Here is a 25,564-nt window from a genome sequence, read left to right on the forward strand (position 1 = left end):
CTCATCAGAAGGATCATGTCTCATACATTCTATGAATGGGGATCTGCTGAGGACATTAGAAGCTCCTGAAAACTGTGTGAAAGCAAAACTTATCCAAGCATCAAGAGAGGGTCACTGTGTTGTATACTATGACAATGGTCATTTCTGTGTATTCAGTGTGAATGGAAAACTCCACTCCACTATGGAAACAGATGATAATATCAGGGTGAGTATGTTATATTGAAGTCTTATTTTTAAATTCTAGGTCCTTTAAAATATATTTCACTCTTCTATATTGTATTTGGTAAATATTGAATACATATATAGTTTATAAATGATTTAATATCACGTATGAAATAGCTGTAGCATCTTCATCAGTAATAACAGACATTAGTTTGGGAGTTACTTTTTAGCATGTACATAATTCAAAATAGAAATGATGTAATATTTTCTTGCACAATATGTGTACACGCCACTTTTTTTAGACTGTGGGCCATACTTGGCTTGAATAGCACATTGGGGCTAATCTCCAAAAATGGCTACAGGCAAAAACATTCAATCCAATTTAAATTGAATAAATGATATTATTGTATTTTGTATATTCAACAATGTACTATCTTTTTTTAGAAATTCATAGCAACTTTTAAAGTGTATTGTACCCAAAGCTCCATACTTAGTCCAAAAATTATATACATCACTATGGAAGAGTCTAATGTCTACACATAAACTATATCCACATTTCAGAAGAATATTTTTTTTTATTATTTGTTTGATAGTTGTCAGAGAATGGATTGATCTTACATAGACTTTTGGTTTCACAAAATACTGGATATAGGTTGCATACACAAATCTTATTCTCTCTATAGTACAAGGTATTATTTAGTCAGTTTGGTCTGGTTGCTAACAAGAGTCGTCAAAATTTTAACAACAACAGAGAAAGTAAACAGGGTAGTTGTGTAGGCAGAGCAACATCAAACAAGAAACATTTCTGGTTCCCGAATGACCTAATTGCACTTAGAGAAGTGCTTAATAGCAACTGTGGCTCTAGATGTACTTAGGAATTGGAAAAAGTAACCCATTGTGCTCTTGTGCTACTTTTTGTTTACCATGGAACAAATCCACATTAGAATTATTATTTGTTGAGCTTCTTGGGTGGAGATCAGACTAGAGTCCCACTATTGCAACTGTGGCAGAACATGAGAAACCCCTAGAGCAGTGGGGCTCAACCTTCCTAATGCCATGACCCTTTAATACAGTTCCTCATGTTGTGGTGACCCCCAACCATAAAATTATTTTTTGTTTTCCGTTTTTGTTTCAAAAATATGTCTTTTCCAATGGTCTTAGGTGACTCCTCTGAAAGGGTCATTCGACCCCCAAAGGGGTCCCGACCCACAGGTAGAGGATTCATGCAGAGAAGAAAAATGGTGACAATCTGAATACCCCGAGTGTGGGAAATATTGAACAGTTTTTGCCTTCAACAATGATCCATCTTTAACATTCAATGTTACTTAGTTTTCTGGGAATAAATCTACAATAATCTTTATTTTGAGGTTATTTGCCTCACAGAGTCCTATTTTTAGTTGATTGTTAGAAGTTATTATTGTTCAATTTAGATAACACATTTGAGGTATTTTGAAATTGTACCTGCTTAAATTGGGGGAGTTAACAAAAGAGTGTTGGAATATTATAGGTATGTTATAGGCGTGTGTATCTTATCCTAATTCTTCAGCTTAGTGATTTTGTTTTATGTTTCCTACAGTAAAAATGCTGATAGCCGCTTTCTGTTGTGATAATGTTGTCAGCTAGGTCAGTAAATCTATAAGATATCCTGCAATCTTTTGCTTGGTAAAAACAATTTCCACAGTGTTGTCACTTGCAAGGCCATTTCTTTATGCAATGGAAATTCTTCTCTATCCAGGCCAATGGTATATAGTATATACAATCCCATGCTATTATTTTTTTCTGAACAGTCCCATATGAGTTTTAGTCTCAAACAATTCATCGTGTTTTCCCCAGAGCTTCTGTATTTTATCATTTTGTAAGTGAAGTGGTAACTGAAAGATTAAAACAACTGTGTTCAAAATGTCTCTGCCCAAGGCACTAAAGTCCTGCAGCTTCACAGTTTGTACTTATAAAATATTGTATATGGAGTAAAAATTTTATTTGTTGAAATATTTCAGAATACTTTCTTATATCCATGCAAACTTGCTTTGCAGAATGTTGAATTTCCAGTTGTTTTATTTAATCTCCTAACTATCTTGTACACAAGTACAAGAAATGCTACCAAAAAAACTTTAGGCTGTCTGGATATACTCAGAGCATAATCAAAGCTTTCCACCTGTTTTTGTTTTAAATATTGCATTTCTCAGTAGAACTTTGGCTAACAGAATATCACAGCAGATCTGCTTTACAGTGTTTAGATATCTTAATGAGTAACTTAAATCTAAGTTGGCAGGCAGTCCAAGGAACTAAAGTTATTCTACCCTAAACAAGGCCAACATGCTATTTCACCCAACGGAACCAATTTATTTTTCTTTCCTGAGTCTGTTTGGAAAAGTCAAGTATCTTACAGTCTCCTGCTGCTTTATACCAACATTGTCAGGCTGACAGGTTTTGGGGTTTTTTTTGTGTGTTTTTTTTTGGTAAATAATGGTCTTTCAAAAATCTGCATTTTGAGACTCTTCAGTAAAGTGTGAACTAGAAAGAACACAATGTTTTGAAGCCCCTTGTATCTGAAATAGTAAAATTCCTAATATTTTTTATACTAAAACAAATTAGTCTTACACTTAAACCTTCTGCTTTCCAATTTGACAAATACCATTTTTTTAATTTGCTAACTGTTGAGGCTAAATGTTGAAGGCCATGCTATATAAAAGTGAAATTCTGATGTCTGCCTTTGAAGCTTAACTACATTCTTTCCATTCAGTTTCCATTCACAATTAGATAGGTCAGTGAAATTCCACATCTATTTATAAAGTCCAAATCCCATTATTTTTATTCCAGAAATACACTCAGTTCACTGATAGATGTGTTAAAGATTAATGGCTTTAATTTACCTTTTAATATAGCATTGATAAAAAAGCCTCCAGTATAACACTCAAATGAACCATAACTGTGGGGTTAATAGATTTTCATCAGCTTAATTTTATACAACTGTAGCAAATAATTATTTATCATAGTCTTCACTGCAATTTAAAAAATATCCTTAGGATAGCCATTTGTGAAACAAGGAAAAGAAAGGAATTGATTTTAGTTATAACAAATGATCTTTCAAGTAATTATACTTACTTTGTTAGCTATATCAATCTTGCATTTTTTTAAAAACATGCTAGGTTTTGCCATTTTTTCCATCTGCGGTCATTTATATACAAGCAATGTTCTCAATATTCTTCCACCTATATTGCTAGGCATCCCAGTGTAGTAAATATGGAGGGAGGGTGTGGTTGTAAAATTCTTAGCACATATTTCAGTCTTGTAATTTGGTAACAACTGTGACATGAAATTTGGATATATGCACATTTTAAAAGTTGATTCAATAATTAATACATTAATTAAAAAAGCAGATGGATTAGAAATGTTATAATGGCAAAATGTTCCATATGGCAAAAGGGTCTTGATGAGACAATCATCGAGACACTTCTTATTTTGTCTCAATGGTTGTTTCATTGCATTTGCATGGATATGAGGTTTGTAAGACCCCATCTTAGGCTCAAAACAGTCATGCTGCATGTCTTGTAAAGTTGAGGGTCAATAAAAGAATACAGCTGTGTGGATTGGTCTTCAAACCATACTTTGATTTGGAATTGGAAGGTTTCGTGAATTTCTAAATCCTTGTATATAAGAAATGGAAATCATGACAAACTCTTGGTCATAGATGAAGTAAAACATGAGCTATTGCCATTCTCTCTATCTTCAAAAAACCATAATTATATACAGATCTATTGTTCATTAGCAATAGTAGCTAACATCAGTCCATAAAAAGTATATATCCCTTTTTTTCTTAGGGTAACATGTATCATAAATGCAGTAGAATCCAGAAGACTGGGATTGTGCATTTTATAGAAAGGATGCTTAAAACCTCATTATGGCTCATTAGTGAATTAATATCCTAGAATCCAAATAGCATTAGTTCCCACTATACTGATGTTTAAATTCAAAAATAATGATTAAAATATGTGTTTATTTAACCTCTCTTTTCTATAGATCCCACCTTCATAAAAAGTAACCTCGTCTTATGACATAATAATTAAGTAATAGCAATTGACGAATAAAAAGTTAATGTGAAAATAGTTTCATTATTTCAAGTCACTTGTCTTGATCTAGGCAATCCAGCTGAGCCGTGATGGGCAGTACCTCCTCACAGGAGGAGACAATGGAGTTGTTATGGTATGGCAAGTATATGATCTCAAGCAACTTTTTGCCTATCCTGGTTGTGATGCTGGAATCCGATCCATGACTCTTTCATATGACCAAAGGTGAGAGTTAATTTCCCCCACCCTTTGTTCTGTATTTCCCCCACCTGTGTTCTGATAGCAGAATTTAAAGCACCAAATTTACTGAAAATCATACACTTCATATAAGATTTTTTTTCAGTTAGCATGCCCAAATCAATGATTAAAAGCAACATATTTATTTTATAGTGATTCCCATCCACTGGTTCTGTTGAAAGTGAACAAATTCCTACTTCAAAATAGCCAAAATTGGGGGGTGGGGATCGATGGAAAGATTTCAGAATAACAGGATTCTGTGCTGTATTAAATCCCATTTGTTGCTTCTCAACAGGATTTGCTAGATGTAATTGAACATTTCCAAACACACTAGTTTTGGATGAGACGTTTAAATTAGTTCCAAACTTGGGAAAAATATTTTGCTAATGGAATGAGAAGAAACATTAGGTCTTAAAACTATTGAATTTTCAAACACAACTTTAGTTGCGTTTAACTTCATGTTCATAAAGCTATGTATAGTTAAGTGCTACTTCAGCAAAATGATCTTGTTTTTTTTCTGCATATTTTCCTTCACAGGTGTATAATGACAGGCATGGCTTCTGGCAGCATAGTGGTTTTCTACAATGATTTCAACAGGTGGCATCATGAATACCAAACCAGATACTGAAATATGAATTAAACTGATGTGGCCGTGCAGCTCTTCTCATATGGAGACTTGAAACATACACATCTCTCTTTAGTATCTTGTCATAATCTAGATCTTATAAATAGTTAATATATCTGAATGTAACTTAAATTTGCTGGGAGATGCTATTTTTTGAAGTTAATTGCTATTTTTGTAGACTTTGCTTGACTTTTTGGGATGGGGAAAAACAGAAGATGATTGTTGGGGTTCTGTAGCTTATAAAGAAAATCTATATTTTATAGTCATAGTAAATCTATTTTGATCATTATACTGGGGGGTGGAGACTGTAATAGGGTGGCTATAATTCTTGTATTAGCTATATTATGAAACATGTTTCTCATGTAAATCTTTATAATCTTATGGAATATTTGATTTTAATGATGGAAATTGCTATAACAAAGGAAGTTGGTTATAATACCAGCAGTTATAATACTGACATTTTAAACTGTGCTTATCCCTCCCTTCCCTTTTGTCTTGTACTTTTACAGTGATAGCGAACTTGAAGCACTGAATTTTCTGAAAATCAAGAATATTTAAATTATGTAATTTTGTTTTCACATCTGTGTAATGATCAAGTGTGATTCTAGATCTAGGTGATTAGTATACCTTTTAAATTATTAATTTGTTATTTTATTGTATGGTTAAGAGAGAAATAATCATAAGCAGAATTTATACATCAAGCATCAAGCCCACTGTTCTTCAAAATTAAGGTCTATTTTGAGGATTTTGGAAGTATTCTATTATCTTCTGTACTTTTTGAAACCATGTGTGGATCCAAAAAAAACCCACTTGTGCTGAATATCTGCTATTTTCCTTCGGCACCTAAAATGGAAAAAGCTATTGTGTGCCTACAAAAACAACTAGAGAACTGTATTGCACAAGCCTTATATTGATTTTAAAATCAAGACATGTTCCCATCAAATCTGATTCAATCATGCTGACAATCTTTCTTCAAGCTCTTGGGAAACTAAATAAAATTTATTATGAACAATGTTATTTTGGTGTTGCATAAATTCTACTTAATATATGATTGCTGTGCAAAATTCTGTAATTATATATGTGAAAAGTATTGTTTTTAGTATGTACTGCAAAAAATTATTTCTTGATAAGTTGATAAGTTGTCGTTTAAGATTTGAAATTTACATTTCTCTGTCTTTATCGATATATAATTTCTTCAACTAATTATTTGAAGCAATTTGTATGCTTTTTTCCTAATATTCAAATAGCCCTTCTTTATATGAGCATCAGAAAGGGGAAAACTCAGTTTGAAACAAGATATTAAATAAAAAAGGCATTTGTATTTTAATGTTTCATTTATTACAACAGGAACATAACTTGCTAATAAGAAACAATGCAGAATTTTGAAAACAAAATGATTGTAAATCTTGTCTTTTAAATAGGAAATTTTGGTTATAGTTACTGCTACATGTACCAAACATTTTCAGAGAACACAGCAAATGCCAAATGTATATTTATTGCTACACTTCTGTTAGCACAGACCTAACACCATCTACAAATTTAGCTCCTATGTGTGTAATGGATGATGGGTGTGGCCTTGAACTTTGCAAAGGTAGTCATACTTTCCTCTCCCAAGCCATCAAAGATTTTATTGATTATACTCAGCTAATAGTTGCCCAAACCAGAAAACTGGCTATGCTTATATTGAGAGACATGACAGTTTAAAAACCCTGAGCACAGTTGCACTACAATGTTATATTCTTTTAGAAAGCACTGTCTTCCACTGAAATAGGAAATGTCTAAAGATTAATCACCAAAATCAAGAACAAAAAGTAACTCTTGCTCCTAAACGCCTCCTTCCTTCTCATTTTGAAGTCAAACTGACATTTTAATAGCTGCAGAACTTTACATTGTTCTTCATTACTTTTTGTGCTCCGTGTGAAACCAAGGCACTGTTTAGATTTGATAGGACAGGAAGAAGATTCAAGCCCCAATTCTTCTATGCATTCTACTAAAAGTCCAGTCAACTGTCTAACTACAGCTGCTAATGAAAGGCCTTCCCTAAGGAGTGACAAATGCTATATGTGTTTCATGAAGGGCTTGATGCAGTGTGTCTGTTCTTTGGTTTTCCTTGTGCTTAGAACAGACATGTCCTTGTTTTGCTTTTGTTTGTTTCTTGAATGGGATGTGCTTTTGATTTGAGGCGGGAGAGTTTTATTGGGCAATTTCTTGTGCCACTGCAATCTTTCGGATGCCAAAATATATTCGCAGAGAAAGACTAGAAACCCAATAATGGTTTTTTCCCCCCATTTAATTATATCAGAAAAGAATTGCCAATGCATGAGATGCTGGGTGGTTTTTCACCAGGAACATTTCATCATCTTTAATAGTTGGACACATGGCCAGTGAGCTAATGAAAGTTTTTTAAAATCATTTTTATGTAAAGAAATTATAATATAAATATTTATGGCCCTAGTAGAATGGGGAAAGAGGTATAACTATTTGAACATTGGTTTTAAAGTATACTGGATATGGACCACCAATTGGAACCCTTAAGACGGAGGGGAAAAACTAAATTAAAGCTGAATTTGTCACTACATATTAAACATTAAGTATGATGCTAGAAATAAATTAAAAGCTAGAAATCATAGGCATTAATCTGGTTTCTCCTCGGATCGTATAAATCTTTTATCTTTTATTAAAGAAATTATAGGCATTAAATTATGCTGATCTAGAGCCATTCATATGTGTACAGTTGACTGATTAATCTCAGACTATTCAAAATTAAGCTCCTGAAGCACAGGCACAATATGGTCCTGATTTTGTTTATGTTGACTGAAAATTGAGTATTTAAGTCTGAAGTTTCAGTATTGCAGTCTGAATTGATTAGACTGAAGACTGAAGTTAAATTTGACAAAGGTAATACACAGAGTTGGTGGGAACATTGCCACAATCCAACATTGAAATTGTTCCCTATTTCCCACAGTTTGAAATCAATAATGTTGAGTATTACTGATTTCATAGGGGCTGTTGAAATCAAGAATATAAAAGAGGTAGTTCTTTTTTCATTATTACAGGTAAGAACAAGAGCCAGTATTAGTAGGCAGAAACAATACTGATCTGAATAAATAATCTAGCTGAGTAAAATAAGAAGGGAGGAGGAGGCAGAAAAAAGGAAGGGGATAACATGGAAATTTCAGAAAACATAATTTGGGAAAGTAATTTCGGATCCATTACACTTGCTGAAATATAGCATCAGAACGTATACATCTCTTAAAATATTATATGTATTTAATAATGGAAGAAATAATTATATGACTAATACTTCAAACTTGGAAGCTTAGAGGGCAACTTCATATGAGATTCATGGAGATGCAAAAATTGTTTCTTTTAAAATGTAATATTTAAATATTTGGACCTGAAATATTTGAAATATATATTGCTTGGGTTTTTTCTTTTAATAACTTTTGTGTAGCTCTGCATAAATCTTTATAGAAAGTTTTAAAAGAGTATGCTTAATATTTACAGAAGCAAACAGAACACCTGAAATACTGCAGAAAGAAATGTCCAGATTTTTTTTAAAATTATGCTTAACAATTATTTTCACATTAGACTTGCTTAATGTGTGCTACTTTCTGGTAATTTTGTGGGTCAATTTTAATACAAGAGTTACATCAGGGATGGGGACTAATATCTTTTAATTTGCACTAAAAGTGGCCAAAGCAAAATTAAGACTATACTAAGTATGCTATCATACCTAAAAAAAATAAAATCTCTTAGCAGGCATTCTGATTTAAACATATAAGCAAATGTTAAGGTGAAGACAGTCAAGTGTAAAACCAAATAATATCTGGAAATAACTGAATGACACAATTATATAGCTATACTCAGAATGTTTTCTATTGTAATAATATACACCTGAAACATAAAAATAAAAGAAAACAGCCTGATCCTATTAAATAAAATTATGTTATCAGTTTTGAGAACATAATGTGTACTCAGAATAGAAGGAAATCAAGATAATTACATATCCTGGATTTGCTTTATAAGTTCTCAAAAGAATTACTACTTACTCTTTTGAAGAAAAATGTTTATTGCAGTTCTTAGTTCTAATGTAAAGAGCTAATAGAAAATGATTTAAAATTGTTAGAAAGAAAAAATAAAACAAGCAGAGAACATACAATATTGAAACAAGCATTAATATATAACTCCATTTACCCTTCACTGCACATTTAGCATTATATTTGATGACTTTCTTTAAAAGTGGGCTAATTAAAAAAATACAATGCTGACAGTATTCTGTGTTGGTGACTAGTAGTTCATTTATTACACTAGCTTGCTATAAATATACTGCTCTTTTTTTAGACAATGCACCATGCAGCAAGCTTTCTGTTCCAAGAAAAAAAAAACCTGGTCATTCATGACAGAAAAGGAGAAGCAGGAAACAACCTGTGCAGAGAAATCTTTACTAACTGCAATCTTCAAAAAACACTCATTCATAAATGGGGTTGGTTGCAAAATGATTGTCAATGATTGAATTATTCTATATTAAATTCCACAGTTTAAATTTAAGTTTCTTATCTATGTGATCACTTAAGAGTCAACACTAACTTGATGGTACTTAATCAAAAAGTTTAATGTCAAAGATAAGTGTGCTATCCATTCACACCATTATTCAAATCTCCACAACTTGCCTTTTAATATTGTACAAATTGCCACTGGGAATAATCTTGCTTCAAGATTTTAGACCTGCATTTTTAAATTCAAGAAATGAGTTCCACTCCTTTTTTTGTCTAGCATTTCTTTTAGAAAATCTAGACTTTGTTGGGCAAGGCTCCTTAATAGTTATACCTATTTAAAGTTTGTATATCCAAGTATGAGAAGATAAATTCATTTGCATGATTGAAATTATACTGAACACAAATTCATTTAAAGACATAAGAATTCCCAAATGTAATAGGTAGAGTACTAAAACCTACTGTACATACAACCTGCATCCTTTTTAGACATGAAAAAAATAAAGTAGCAAGTTTAAGAAAACAGTAGCTGACCTAGCTGTGGATTTCATTAGAACTTTTCTTAAAATTAATCTTGCAGGCTCATGACATGCTGATTCAAGGTAGGAAGAGAGTCTGAGCAACTGAGAAGCAGCAGGAGAAGTCAACTTGTGATCAGTTGTAGAAGGCTGTGAAGCAGGAATTATCTTGGTGATTTATTTCACATCAGCTTGATCTGGGATTTGACAGCGCTTGTTGCAAAATATCTGATTTTCTTTATCTAGAGCTGTGTTCTAAAATATAATTTTTTAAAGAAAAAGGTAAATCATATCACTGACAAAGGTTATACATACATATAATTGTATTTTAAAAAATGATACATGCAAAGTCTGAAGAAAAGGAAAAGTAACTTCTAAGATCTTTTTCAAAGGTGTGAGGTTGTGGATTGTTTGGAAAGTGGTTTCTCATATGGACAGCTTTAGTAAGAAGAACTGCATGCCCAGATTGGGCATACTGCAGATCCCATCAGCCAAAGAATGATGATTAGCGGAAACAGGCTAATCTTCTGCTGCAGGCTCTTCCTTATGGAATATTCTCCTCTCAGAGATTAGAATGGCCCAAACTTCTCAAAAAGCTTTAACAATTTGGCTATGTATCTGGGCCTGGGGGCTTGGAATGTGTGAAGGGTCCTGTTATTTGGCTAACTATCATGATTACTGTTTCTACTAATTTATTTTGTAGGTGTTTTTTAAATTATTAAGCGGTTTTTAAATTATTTTAATTGTTTCATAATTTTAGACTTGTAAACCACCTGGAGTCATGTGATTGAGTTGGGTAGCTTCAGAAATGGAATGAATGAATGAATGAATGAATAAATTATGATATGAATGAATCTCCCCAAAAGCCATGGATTTGGCCATAGAGTCACTATATGTCAAGGTGAACCTAAAGAGACAGGTACTTAGAAGATTGTTACTTAGAATAGAAGATTGTTAAATGGAAGATTTATCCATAAAACAAATAAATGAAAAAAAGAGATACATTTGTGGAACTAAAACAAACCCTCTGGTGACATGAACTATAAAATAAAGAGCGACTTGGCTATTTCAATATCCAAGAATAAATGCAAATTCAGACGGAGTACGTATTTATTAAATGATCTGTTTGTTTCAAAAACATAATTCACTTGTATGTCTATCCTTGTGGCAGATGAATGAATATAAATTCAAAAGCATGCTTAATGTGATTATGAGGAAAGACTGAGAATCAATGAAGGATATACCCCAGATGAGAAACTCAGGATGTAGAACACACCATTATTTGCTACTTTCATGGGCACAAGTTATGTGAATTTCCACAGAATGAATCGAGAATTGACAGGGGACATGGATATTGCTTTCAACAGTGCAAGAATTAGGAGTATTACTGAAAAGTGTACAATAAGGCAATAGGAACATGAAAAAAGTTACTTGGTGAAAAAATGACATGCAAGAGGATGCAAAAGGATGAAAAGCAAATACATGTAAGAGAATAATTGCTGAAAAAATGAAATTTCACTGTCATGATGATTGTGTCATGCAATGTATATATACAGAAAGAAATAAAAGATTGTGGTTAGAGTAATAACCTAAAAATCAGAACAATTTCAAAAGAAAGAAAAAACTACTTTGGAAACGAGTGAAAAGTATTAAACAGGATTAAACATTCAATGGGTGAATGCAGTGCCTCTTTCCACCAGACACAATATGTATAGACCAGGTATTTTGTCCTTCAGAAAATCATTATCAATCTATAGATGTAAGAAAGAAAGAAAGAAAGAAAAAAAGAAAGAAAGAAAGAAAGAAAGAAAGAAAGAAAGTATATTGTACATACAATGGTTGATTTCAGGCAACTGTACAATAGAAGTGAATAGGCTTGGATTATGGAATATTTTAAGCAAATACTGTTGAGGTTTGGCTGGTGAATGTGGATGTGATGGAATATAGCGTGGATGAGAATAAATGGAACATTTACAGAATGGCTCTGTATTTTAGCAGACAAATGATAGCAATAGCACTTAGACTTATATACCGCTTCATAGTATTTTTACAGCATCTCTGAGCAGTTTACAATCTCAGCATATTACTCCCAACAATCCTTATTTTATCAAAGGTTAAGTCAACCTTGAGCCGGTCAGGACTGAACTCCAGGCTGTGGGCAGAATTGGCCTGCAATACCACTACGCCATCAGGGCTCAGATAGACACTGACAAAAGAACTATGATGGTAATATTGAGATTTGTTGGTTGGGAATGTAATATGCATGCACTTTTTTAAAAAATGGTCCCATGATGTTGGTTAAGAACTTGAATGGTTTACTGGAAATGTTACATAAGCCATAATAATGCCATATAGCGTATGCAGCCAATGTACCAAAGTCCAATGTAAATTGTATTTGACAGGGAAAAAACGGACCACACAATTTATAAGATATAAATTAATGGTAAAGATTTATGAATTTGTGTTGTTTGATAGAATCTTTGTTGCAAATGGGGAAAAGTTGAATGTGCAAGTGATGATAAGGAAGATAATGGGGAGTATCCAGTATGGAAGTAATGGGTGCTTTTTGGAAGAAGCAAAAATGAATATATAGAAAAATATGACTCTCCCTTCTTTATTATGCGGAAGTGAAAGGTATAAAATTTAAACAACCCCATTATAGGTCCTTCAAATAATATAACTTGCTCATGTTATTACTCTTGATTTTTGTTTCTCAATTGTGTCTGAACTGTGCTTGATAGCTTTTGAAAAATAAAAATCTAAGAATGGACTGTAACTAGTTTTATAACTTGAATTATAAACTCCTAATATAAATTTGTTTTTTTTAACATTAAGTGAGCATGTGACTCAAGCAAGCACATGGCAACAAACTAAACTAAGCTTTTACAAAAAGTTAACTGAAGAAGACATTTTACCATAATGGTTCACTAGTAATAATGACTTTCATTGGCAGATATAAGATTTTAGGCTTTATTTCAGATGGACAAAAAGAGCATTTGACTGGTCATAATTACATATTTAGAATATTTTTTTTCATGGTACACTTTTTGTATGAGCAGTTCCAGAACCACAATGTGGAAAATGTAAAAAATTCAAATGCTGCTCAGGTAACATACATTAAGCTAAGCAATGCAGCACCACAACATTCTCACTAATCTTTATATTTTTTATAAAAATATTAAAAATAAAATATTTTGTGAGTTAACTCATAAACAATATCTAAACATAAAGGTATTACTCTTTTTTTCTTTAAAATTGGCACCAAAGATGTTGTGTAAAAAAATGATGATTGGGGCCCATGATTGAGAAGATTGCAGACCAAAGGCGGGAATAGTCTTATCAATTGTTTTGAGCTTGTGGCCAAGTCGCTGGTTGCTTTAGGAATATGATTACATAAATAAAATGAGAATATGATGATCATCCTAATTGAAAGTGATTATCATAAATTAGCCAAGGAAAAGCTCTCAAGCAATTTCAGAACTGTACCCGTGCTATTTTGGAGGAGGAGGAGGAGGAGGAGAAAAAAAGAAAAAGAGGGAAAGCCCAAGGGTTTTTTTTTTTGTTTTTTTTTGCTTTTCAAATCTACAAAAATAGGAAACATCATGCAGCAATATTGAAATGGTTGAATGATACAAATATATCAATGCAATGAAAGCTTGTTGTATGATTGTACTGCATCACTTGACAAAATTTTCGGTCCAAGATTGTTACAAGGTTACTTCTCCTTTTCTTTCAAACCAAGAATTTTTTTTTTTTAAATTGTGGCAAAGAAGCACTGTAATTAGTACATACCATTGCCTTGGACCTATTCAGAGGAAAGCAGCGCAGGCATTGGGAGTAGAAGCAAAAGAAGGAAGCAACGGACAGACACTAGACTTACTGGAAGCAGGACCAATAGCATTGCAACATTTATAAATGTAAATAAATCATTTCAATATTCAAAAAGCAGCACTGAAATCCTCCTTATATGATCTTTATAAGAATCAAAAGAAGAAAAATGGCAAGCCATTCTAAAAATGTGTTTTTTTCTGCTTTGATTAAATAATGGTTTTTGAGCACAAGGTTTTGCCGAAAAGAAATGAAAATGAATTTTATTCAAGACAATCATGTGAATGTAGCTGTAAATGTAGCAGTATTCACTTGATAAATTGAGATACTTTGTTTTTATTATTTTGTATGTGGTGTACTCTTAGTCTAAATAAATTTCATTATATTTTTTTTCTGTGGTTGATAAAATAATTCCTTAGATATCTTCCTTGGATTCTACCATATCTTATTGTTTTTACACACATATTCTACACAGAAATTACTATTCTTAGCAGAAGGTTAAAATACCATGACAATCTGCTAGCATTTTTGTATATAAATCTGAAAAGTCACACATGGCACTCTTGTATTCTCCCACCACTTCTGATTACATCAATGGTGGGTTTCTAATTTTTTCCCTACCAGTTTGTGTGCGTGACGCTTCTGTGCATGCACAGAAGCATCCAGATGGTGGGCAGAGTCTTCTGCCGCCAATACTACCCATTCGCCCGAACCAGGCCGAACTGGGGGCAAACCACCTCTGGGTGGAAAATGAACACAAATATTCTTCTTATGAGAAATGGAGAAAGCAATTCGGCTTGCCTACACCAAGTAATATAATTCAACCTGCAACTTTTTCAACTTCTCTTGATATAATTACTCTGTTTTTTTAGTTCTCCAAATGTATTTTTTTTAAATATCACTGATTTTAGGGTTTAAAAGAGTGGACTGAAGGCCGAAAAAGTCTACCACCATTTATTTTTATGATCAATCAGATGAGGGCAAAATTCTACGGACTTTTGATGTTGTTAAGTAGATCCTTAAGGCATTCATTTCACCCTGAACAAAATCCTTCCGAAAATGGGTTCTACTCCCAGCCACCTTTAGCTATGTATGGAGTGACCCTCAAGCTGAGAGACCCTGTCTTTCTTTCTTCAGTTAAAACTACAGTTAGTACTCGACTTATCGCTTGTCGCTTAGCAACTGTTATGGCAGATCTCCCCATCTCTACTTGTGACCCAGATTGGGGTGTTTAGCAATTGGCCTGCAATTGTGACCATTTGCAACTTCAGTCAACCACAGGACTACAACATTTTTTGCTGGAAACCAGCATTTACTTCCAGTTTCCAGCAAAAGTGCCTAATGGAGAAAATGGATTCACTAAACAACCATGGCATTCTCTTAACTGCAAAAAAAGGTCATAAAATTGGGCACGCCACACAATGACTAATTTAACAACTGGGCTTAATTATGATTGTAAATCAAGGACTACCTGCATTTGGATTCTTCAAGCAAGTTTCAAATTGCTTAATGGACTTTGGCTCAGAACGCAATTTTACATACTATAATTTAGTTCCTGGAATAATAGCTTTTACCACCAGGGAGAAGATAAGGAAGGATAAATGGAAGTTACAATTACAAATTTGCTTCATTGCCTAGAAGCAAAGCCAGAAGGCTAGAAATTTGAAAACAAAACAAAACAACCAGAACTTCACATCAAAAAGAAGCCAGAAGCTGAATTATATTTATGACTAGAAACAAGCTTAAAGTGCAAATTTGCAAAGCAGCTGTGAGTTAGCATTTTAAAATAACTCTATTTAATAATGGATTTTATACCAGGTTTTGCTTCGGGATTATCCAAAGTCTCAAAAATACAAAACATTGAGTTTTGAAGTCTCTCAGACTGTCAAGTCAAACTGTCAAATAAAATGCAAGCAAAACAATCAGCCTGTATTATTTTTCTTTGCTCCTCAAATTAATCTATTTCATCCTAAAATAAAACATTGCTTTTAAAGCTGGTCCATGTTAGGAAAAATTAAACAAGAAGTGATAAAAAATTAACATTTTTGTCTCCATCCCCCTTCAACCTAAATTTGGTCAGTATGTCTAGCAGTCCTGGAAATACCTATTGGTGCTGCATTTTAATGATTTGGTGCAAATAAAAACTGACTGCTAACATAAATAGCATCTTTAAGAACTTTATTGCCAATAGGATATATTTCATGAGATAAATTTTTCCCAGTGCAAATGTAAGAATTAAAGGACAGCTGATTAGGCTGAATTATGGTAAATCATGTGCTTTGAGTAGCACTCTTTACTTTGGCTTAATTGCACAATTTTTAAACAGAACATCTCAAACCGAACAGTTTTGTCAAATGCTTAAATTTTCTTAAAAATGCATCAATTGCACAGAGAGACATTGACACAGCCATAAAATATGCATTATTACTTTGTAATGAAAAACAACTAAAGCTGTATCTCTTCTGGAAAAAGTTGGAAATATCAAATTTGTAAAATAATTGGTAGAAATGATGCACTTGCTTACCATGATAATAGACACTCCTGCGTTTTGGTTATTCTGCTTGGGAAGTGTATTGTTAAAGTGCTGCTTTAATTTACCTGTTACTTCAGCTTGCATATTATTTTCTTGAGAGGCATCATCCTTTTTAAAGAAAAGGAGCGCACTGTTATTCAACAAAGAAGCATTGGAATGATACAAAAATTAGCATAGAGACAAACATCCAAATGAAGAATCCACGATAAATGAACAGACACGCGATAAAAAGAGACCCATTTTGGAAACTTTTATCTGAATCTCTTTTTCTTTCTTTTCACCTAGTCATATTCAGGAGAATACTACTGACCACCTACTGAGCTCCTCACCACTCTCTTTTGAACTAAAAGCTTACATTTGCCATTAATTCTTTTCATACTTTCAAGAGCAATGTCTTTTTAAGTTTTTTTAAGGAAGTGCACCCAACAAGTTTACCTCTTCTATAATTAGCATATATTAAATGCAGGGGAGAGTTGTTGAATCATTAAAAAAATAGCCAGATCAGTATAAGCACATTCTGCTCCAATGACTTTGTTATTGTGAAATGATTGCTACATGAAACACCTGAAAGAGAGACAAAGGCAGGAGAGGGAGAGCGAGAGATATGCTGCAAAGATCAGTAGTTGCTGCCATCTTTTTCAGATAAACTTCTTTCCTACCTATAAAGTTCTGTCCTGTGCCTCACCCATTTTTTCTTTTTTTCCCCCTCTCGCAGGGCAGACATTGCTTAAACAATCTCTTCCTGAAGAGATTATTTTTCTGAAAAAAGCAGGTTCCTAAAAAGAGCTAACTACAGGTTAACAAGCTCAGCTCTGTGACCTTAATTAGTATATTAGAATTCTTTGGCAGGCTACAATGCTGCCTAAAACTTATCAGACCTTAAGCAGTTTCACAATGAACGTTCTTTATTGTGAGTGCATCACGTTTGGCTCTAAATACATGTATCTATCAGAAAATGATTTTTATTACCATTATATTTACAAATGGTGGCTAAGTAAACTTATTGCTAAATGAAGAGTGGCTGTAGGTTGCTATAGAGGCATAACCTAATCTATTTCAAGTGTTAATATTAGTTGAGCTTTTAAATTGTTGTTTAAATGTGTAATATAAGAAAGTATTTTACTCACTGATACCCAAGGATGGTTTAATATCTGAGCAGCTGTATATCGTTCTTCCACATTTACTTGTAACATCAGACTAATTAATTCCTGAGGAACAACAAAAAGATGAAGAAAAGATTCAGCACAATGCACTTTGTGTTAAACAAAGGAGTAGCAAACCCCCAAAGCTGAATAAGCTGCCAATGACTTGGGTTATTATATCAACACATATAGCAGCACACAAAGGAAGAAACATGAGGCTAGGATGATAACTCAAAGAATTTTGCAGGAAGACATAGCACTATCTATGAGATGCCATGCAAATTCTTAGATGTTACTACACCAATGCACAGAGAAATAATAGGAAACTAGAGTCAATAGAGTAAATAGAATCTGACAGGCATCACGGATACACTGCAAGACTATAACCTATTCTAAAGGGAAAGAGCAAATGTCACCGTAAAGAGGGAAAAAAGGAGGATCGAGGAAACTACAGAGTTGTCAGGCTATTCATGCCCCCCCTTTTTTAAAAAACCAGGCCTGTTTTCGCAAAAAATGGAACATTTTTGGGAGGTCTGCAGAGTGCAAAAACTTTTTTTTAATTTGCCTCTTCAAATCTTGGTGCGTCTTATATTCTGGTGTGTCTTATACTCCGAAAAATACGGTATTTAAAAATACATTCTTAAAAAAATTAAGGTTATTTGTAAAATTGTTACATTAATGCATTACTCAGAACAGTAAAGTATTTATAAATGCAACTAATGTACATGAATGTTAGAAACTGTGAGCTACTTTATGTTTTCTTAGTTCATTTCTCACTCACCGTTTACATTGCCACCACCATGGGCTAACAATAACATTTTGGGGTTATGCAGTATATGTCTTGTCTTGTATCCTTTTCACCATCAGAGGCCTTCAGGAAAGGTCTCTGCAGCTGAAAAACTAGTGGGTGGGTGGGGTTTTATCTAGGGCTTATTTTGGGGGAGCAGGGTTTATATTGGGTGCACATGCAAAAATCAAGGTAGGGCTTATTTTCAGGATAGGTCCAATTTTCAAGGAAACTTGGTAGTTGTTTGACTCTTGAGATGTTTTGGGAGTGGGTAGATAATACATGCCATATTCAGAGCTAATCAGCATCTGAACAGTCCTCCTTCAGTACCAGATAGACCCCACTTGGGGTTTTGGTACATGGTTGTTTGGGTCTTTTAGTTGATAAAACAGGACAATTTTGACCTTGGAACAGATTGTACTTAGGTGCTTAGGTTAGGAGAGGAGATTCGCAGTCGTCGGTATTTTGTTTTTGTGAATGTGAATATATTTTTTTTTGTGAGTGTGGTTATTATTTTATTCCTGGTGCACGGGTTGAATATTGTGGTTTTCATCTTTTAATCCATATATCCAAAAGTCATATGTGTTCAAAGTGTAGCGATATAAATCAAACAAAAGAATGAATGAATAAATAAATAATGTTCAAAATATCCCCAATGTGACCAATGAGGACAATATAACAATAGCAATAGTACTTAGACTTATATACCACTTTACAGTGCTTTACAGCCCTCTCTAAGCGGTTTACAGAGTCAGCATATTGCCCCCAACAATCTGGGTCCTCATTTTACCAATCTCGGAAAGATGGAAGGCTGAGTCAATCTTGAGCCTGGTGAGATTTGAACTGCCAAATTGCAGGCAGCTGGCAATCAGCAGAAGTAGCCTGCAGTATTGCACTCTAACCATTGTGCCACCATGGATCTTATAGTAGGTCACTCAGAACAAATCATGACAACATATACAGTAATTATATGGTTAGAGTGTATGTTTCTACATAAAGGCTTGAGTTTTACAGATCCTAAGTAAGGAAAGGATTTTAATTATGGTAGAGATAGGCCAATTTGGCTTATCAGAAATGTTTTCATACTTTCCACTCTCACGCTTTCAATGCCTTTTGGTACCTTAGCAGAGTCAGTGATGTTATCCCAATATGGAGAAGGAAATTCCAGCTTTCCAATTAAGATCTGATCAAAAAGATCCTCTTGAATGTTGTTCTCACTGCGGATCAAAACCAAGCAGGAAAAAGATTATTACGACGGTCATTATATTGTTCATTATAAAAGCAAAATTACAAGATTAATGACATGCAATACTATGTCCTAATTCCAATATTTATATGAGCTCAATTTAGTTTGAGAATAAATACAATCGCTATTGTTTTTTTGTAAATTATTTACTTAAGGAAGCTTTAATAATATCTCTACTATTACCTCCAGATATTTCTCAGATAGTGGAATATTGAATTTCTGATACAATGACAAGTATATAAAATAGCAAAATATAAGGAATTAAGCATCTATATCTATGACAACTTCAAAATTAAAACTGTCTATTGAATATAAGTTGTACCTATCTAAGGGAAAATAAAGTCTGCTTAAAATGTAATTTTACATATTCCTTCTTTTACCAATGTCACTTTTTCATTATAGGAGATAAACTAAAATCACCAGTTACCCCAAATTTTGGAAAACCAGATGAGTGTTAGGACATCTCCTTAAATAGAATATTTATCAATTAAAATCAGAGCCTATGGGTAAATGGCAAATGCAACACTTTTCATGCATTATTGATTCAACATACCTACGAAATGGTGGAAACCCACATAAGAGAATGTATGTAATGACACCTGCAGCCCAAATGTCCACTTTTAAGCCATAACTACAAAAAAAGTTTGGGAAAGTTGAAATTTAAATATATTACATAGTGCACACAAAAATATATTGAATGTAGTATCAGCATTTTTAAGATATCACCATTTAATATTGGTGCATAATTCAAAACTTAATTTGCCAATCTAAAAAGCAATTGAATGCAATTTTCAATGCAAACGCACACACACAGAACACATATACATACATACATACATACATACAATATATATTTTCCCTAAGTATCTCTAATATTTACATAACCTTACTTGTTTTCCTTCCATTGATATTCCTATTGCTGCATATCTTGTTTACATTTTGTAGCCATTTCATTATGCAGTTTTACTTGTTCAGTTTCCAAATGGTATTCAATTGCGCTACACACACACACACACATCCCCCAACAGTTATTTTGAGTTTTGTGTTTTAAGCTTTTCAAATTCAATGAAATTTCTAAATATGCCACTTCGTTTTTGTAGTTCTTTGAACTATGCTGCTTATTTGAAACTACTGAAACCAATTAGGTATTTTGACCATATTAAGGAAAGAGTTTTAAATGACTTCATATTTTTAAATTAAAGTTTAAAGCTTAGGATCAGGGTTTCAACTGAACACTTTTTACTTTTTAGCATACATGCCTTTACTAAAATAAATATTTAATATTGAAGGAAGGGTATAGTCTGAGTCATGCTATATATAATTGATCCATTTTGCACTTCTTTCTACTTGTATCTATCAGAAACTGAAAAAGTTCTGTTCAGTAAATAAGCTACAAATTTAAGATTATACCTAACAAACCTCTAATTTGATAAACTGCATTTTGCAACAGGCCTTTAGACAAGTTCTTAGAATAAATTAAAAATATTAACAATACCTATTTAGACAGCTAGGAACAGATCACATTTAGTTTTTTTTTAAAAAAATAGCATTAATACTATTTTAAAATGAATTTTCACCCTGTTTCTGCAATGATTTCTGGAGCCACATAGGTTGGTGTGCCACAGACTGTATAAAGAGGTCCTTCAACTACAGTGGCTAATCCAAAATCTCCTAGCTTCAAGGATTTTGTACCATCTGGATATTCACAGACCTGAGAGGAGGGAGAAAAGATCATAAATCATATTGTGTAATTTGATAGAAACACTGGTTAGGCAATCTAGGATACTAAGCATGTATTAAACTAGAACTATTTAGAAATAGGCTGACAAATAGTTGTTCAATCTCTTCTTAGGTAGCATACATTCTATTGATTACACTAGTCTAGGAATTACACAGCAATTCCTAAGATCTATAACTAAGATAACACAACAGTTTAGTGCAATATTTGAGGCACAAGGAACCGGAATGAAACTATGAGCTGATCAAAGTTACTTTATTTGTTGCAAGCCTATTTATAGGAACCTTGCCAGATTAACTTCATTGCCTTGGGAACAGAGCCTTAACAGATTCTGGAAGAGTAATATCTACATCGCATCTTGCAGTGCAAGGATTCTAAACTCAGGCCTCTTTTCACACCTCCCCTCATCTTAGCTGGAGATTGACACCATGAATAAAAACAAGCCAAATGACACTGCAGAAAATCCAAAATATATAGAATTTTGCCCAAAATTCTGCCTAAAGAAAAGGTTCTATATTTTTATGACTGAAGTAGATCTAACTACAAAGATTGAATCTATAAATTATATCTAATTTTATGTGTTGCTGTTTTCAAAGCAACTGATATTGATTAAGCAATACTGATTACAAAACTAGTTTGTCAGCCTTCTGAGGGAGACAAGATCAGGAAATTGACTCCAAAGAAAAACTGTAATTATACTTAATTTAGATATTCTATGGTCACAGAAAGTCTAATTATATTTTATCTCATTTATACCAACAAAATCAAGGAACAGGTGAATTTCTTCCTAAAGCTATTTACTTTATCAGGGCTTAAGGAATGCTTCTCCCTTTTTTGTTTATATAATGGTTTTTGAATATTAGCCTCAAAGCAATATCTGAATCTTAAACAAACACACACTCTCTCTCTTATATATTTATTTTTTCCAATATAAATTTTTATTATATTACTTTTTCCAATATAAATTAAGGAAAAAAATCAATGTTATAACTTTGTAGGCAAATCTTTTTTTCAATTTTGATTTTTTAAAGATTAATTGATCATAAACCATAATAAATATTGATTTGTTGAATCATTCTTTTGCTTCATTATCCATCGTGCCCATCAACTCATAAAATATATTCCACATAGTAGTTGAAATGTTGCAATTCTATAAATCCAGCAGATGGCAGCACATAGCTGCTTTTAGGTCATGTAAAATAACATGGGGGGGGGGAGAGAGAGAGAGAGAGACATTAAAAAGGACAAATCAAAGGAAAATCTTTATCAAGATGTATTCCTCCAAAACGTGAGTAGAGAATGACTTAAAACAAGTGATGCTGTAAAAAAAAAAATTTTTAATCAAACTCCTTGTGTTCTCAATACTATACCTATGGGTAACGTTCAGTAAAGCATAAAGTGCACGTAAGGTGCCAAATATGTTGAGTTATCATTGCCTTATAATATTTCTAAAGTCACAAGAACTTAGATGTTATTTTAAATCAGTAGTCTGCTGAAACATTATTACATTTTTTTGGAGGAGGAATCCCCTTCTATGAATCTAAAACTTCTATTACGATTTCTGTTGCTAACAGGAGGGGGAATATTTCCACTGATTTAAGATGCTCTGTGAGAACGACTGGGCTACACTCACAGCCTAACTCTGTAAAGAAATTGCTGCTTAATACTCCTTGCATGCATTCTTAAAAGAATATACAGAAAATAAGAAATATACCAGAAGATTCTCAGGTTTGATGTCTCTGTGGACAATACTGAGACCGTGAAGATATTTCAGTGCACTGGCTAGATTGTAGACCATTGCACTTCCATCACGCTCGGTGTACTTTGTTGAAGATGTAATAGCATCAAAAAGATCTCCTCCCTGTAAATAAAAATGCAGATGCAAATCAAAGAATTTATATACAAAACTAAGTTATACAAACTATAATTATAAGTTCCTTTATGCATTGTGAAAAGGAAATAGAAAAAAGTGAAACAATTTATATTATTAATTTTTAGTGACAGTTTAATTTAAGAGTTACAGTTACATGAAGAGTTTATTTAGAAAGATAATACTCTTTGTATTGACAGTTCCATATGGAATGATGTAGACAAAATAACAATAACAATAAAAAGCTATGTATTTATCTATATATCTATCTATGTATTCATCCATCCATCCATCCATCCCTCCATCCATCCATCCCTCCATCCATCCATTAGTCCCATAGAAATTACTGAGATTAGTTTGCATAGCTGATTATTATTTTCATTCCAAACTGAACCTGAATGGACAGGATTGTTTCAGATGGTACATAAGTTACATCTCGTGGTGTTACCAGTACCTGGGCTGAGGCTGTGGATCCGAAGGAGGTGGGCAGACATCTCAGTGATCCAGTGGTGGGTTTCAAAAAATTTTAGAACCTATTCTGTAGATGTGGCCTGTTTTGTGGGAGTGGCTCGGTGGTCATATGACTGGTTGGGCGTGGCCAACTTGGAAAATGTGGTGAAACTCTCTTTCTTTCTTTTCTTTCTTTCTTTCTTTCTTTCTTTCTTTCTTTCTTTCTTCTGCCTCTGCCACTTTATTTTTCTTTTTTTTCTTTCTTTCTTCCTTTCTCTCTCTCTCTCTTGTGTGTGTGCGTGTGTTTCTCTCTCTCTCTCTCTCTCTCTCTCTCTCTCGCTCTTTGTCTCTCTTCCCTCCCTCTGTGTCTCTGTCATTCTCTCTCTGTGTCTCTCTACCTGTCTCTCTCTCTGTATCTCTCTGTATCTCTCTCCTCCCTCCCCCCATCTGTCACTCTGTGTGTGTGTGTGTCTGTCTCTCACTCACTCACTCACTCATTTAATCACTCACTGTGTATGGGTCTCTCTGTGTGTGTCTCTTTCTGTCTGTCTGTCTCTCCCTTCTCCCTCCCTCCCACTCTCTGTCTCTCCCTCTGTCTCTTTCTGTGTCTGTATCTCTCAGATTCCCTCCATCCCTCTCTCTCTGTGCCTCTCTCTCTCTGTCTGTCTGTCTCTCTCTCATTCACACACACACACACACACACACACACACACACACTGCGGTCACCTTGCCTCCTGTTTTTTGGCTGCTGCACAAGCGCACGTGGCGCGCGCTGCCCTCTTCTCTCTGACAGTTGCCTTGTTTCCAATGGAGGGGGTGGGAAATGCATGCATTTTCCTCCCTCTGCATGGATTTCCCAACCCCTATTGGGCCTGTTGTTGCTGGAGCCGCTTTTGCTGCATCCGGTGTGGCAGTGGGACTCTTGCCATCGCTGAGAGCTTCGCTGGCAGCCGCTTCTTGCCATCGCCGCCACGCCAGGAAGAAGCCGGTCTTTGGAAAGAACCTTTCCTCCCCCTCCAGAGAGCCCATGCCGGGAGACAAAAGGGGGCAGGCTGGTTTGAATGCGGACATGTGGGCGGTTTGGGGCCAGCACCTCCTTCGCTCATTTGGGCAGGCAGAGAAAGAAAGGAAGCTTGTGATAAAGCACCCCTGCCACTAAGGGCGAAGGAGAGCACCTTCCCCCTTGACTATTGCATGCCTCCTTTCTCCACCCGCCCGAACTAGCAAAGAAGCTGGACCACTAAACTGCCCGCTCACCTGCATTCAAACCAGCCTCCTCCTCTGGAGGGCTCTCTGGAGGGGGACGGAAGGTCTCTCCCAAGACCTGCTTCCCTTACCTCGCAGTGCAGTTCCGGGACACGTTCAGGCAATGGGGGAAAGCCTTTCTCGCACACCTTCTTTCTTTTTCTCCTTTCATTCTCTGCTGCCCGAATGAGTGAATGAGGCAGACGGAGAATGAAAGATCGCGTCAGGCAAGTGGGGGGAGAGCGAACAAGGAGGGGTAGGTGGGAGGGAGCATTGCGGTTCTGTCCCACCGGACCAAGGGGTTCTAAAACGTATGCTCAATTTCTCCAACCCCTTCTGGTGAACTGGTGAGAAGAGCAACCCACCCCTGCAGTGATCTTAGTCCTGCCTCTGACAGACTGGACCTTTGTACAGCCCTACCTCTCTTCCAGGGTGGGAACTGGGAGTTTGATCCATGCTTGTTTCTGGGTGGGGGAGATGAGAGGTCCTCAAAGAATAATTGGGTGATGATTAATTAATTAGAGTGATGGCTGGGAGTTGATGGCATGGTGTTCAATTATGATGCCATACAGAGCAGGCGGATAAGATGGTAGAAGTTATGGTATTATAATAATACTTTT

General features: G+C 34.4%; 2 protein-coding genes across 5 annotated transcripts in view; one reads left to right on the forward strand and one right to left on the reverse strand.

Moving 5' to 3' along the window:
* The window catches only part of LRBA (LPS responsive beige-like anchor protein), a 380,505-nt gene extending 374,087 nt beyond the window's left edge, over positions 1–6,418 (forward strand). Inside the window, exons 55-57 of the mRNA XM_087724319.1 lie at positions 9–205; positions 4,303–4,454; positions 5,004–6,418. Of these exons, the coding sequence (XP_087580445.1) occupies positions 9–205; positions 4,303–4,454; positions 5,004–5,094 (440 nt within the window). The 3' untranslated portion in view covers positions 5,095–6,418. The remainder of the gene's footprint in view (positions 1–8; positions 206–4,302; positions 4,455–5,003) is intronic.
* A 2,727-nt stretch (positions 6,419–9,145) lies between these two features.
* The window catches only part of DCLK2 (doublecortin like kinase 2), a 61,509-nt gene continuing 45,090 nt past the window's right edge, over positions 9,146–25,564 (reverse strand). For 2 of the 4 annotated variants that reach the window (XR_001312667.2, XR_001312666.2), the window contains 8 exons: positions 23,094–23,240; positions 21,219–21,352; positions 20,195–20,272; positions 19,516–19,612; positions 17,594–17,674; positions 16,458–16,574; positions 15,749–15,828; positions 9,146–10,360 (listed from right to left, as the gene is read on the reverse strand). Coding sequence is in view for 2 of the 4 variants with exons in the window: in XM_014051814.2 (XP_013907289.1) it covers positions 10,283–10,360; positions 16,458–16,574; positions 17,594–17,674; positions 19,516–19,612; positions 20,195–20,272; positions 21,219–21,352; positions 23,094–23,240 (732 nt within the window). In the remaining 2 variants the exon portion in view is untranslated. The remainder of the gene's footprint in view (positions 10,361–15,748; positions 15,829–16,457; positions 16,575–17,593; positions 17,675–19,515; positions 19,613–20,194; positions 20,273–21,218; positions 21,353–23,093; positions 23,241–25,564) is intronic. The other 2 variants (XM_014051814.2, XM_014051813.2) reach the window with 1 other exon arrangement.

This window comes from Thamnophis sirtalis, unplaced genomic scaffold (assembly GCF_051295495.1).
Source record: "Thamnophis sirtalis isolate CommonGarterSnake01/CBP01778 unplaced genomic scaffold, rThaSir2_p1.2 scaffold_10, whole genome shotgun sequence".
Classification (NCBI taxonomy): Eukaryota; Metazoa; Chordata; class Lepidosauria; order Squamata; family Natricidae; genus Thamnophis; species Thamnophis sirtalis.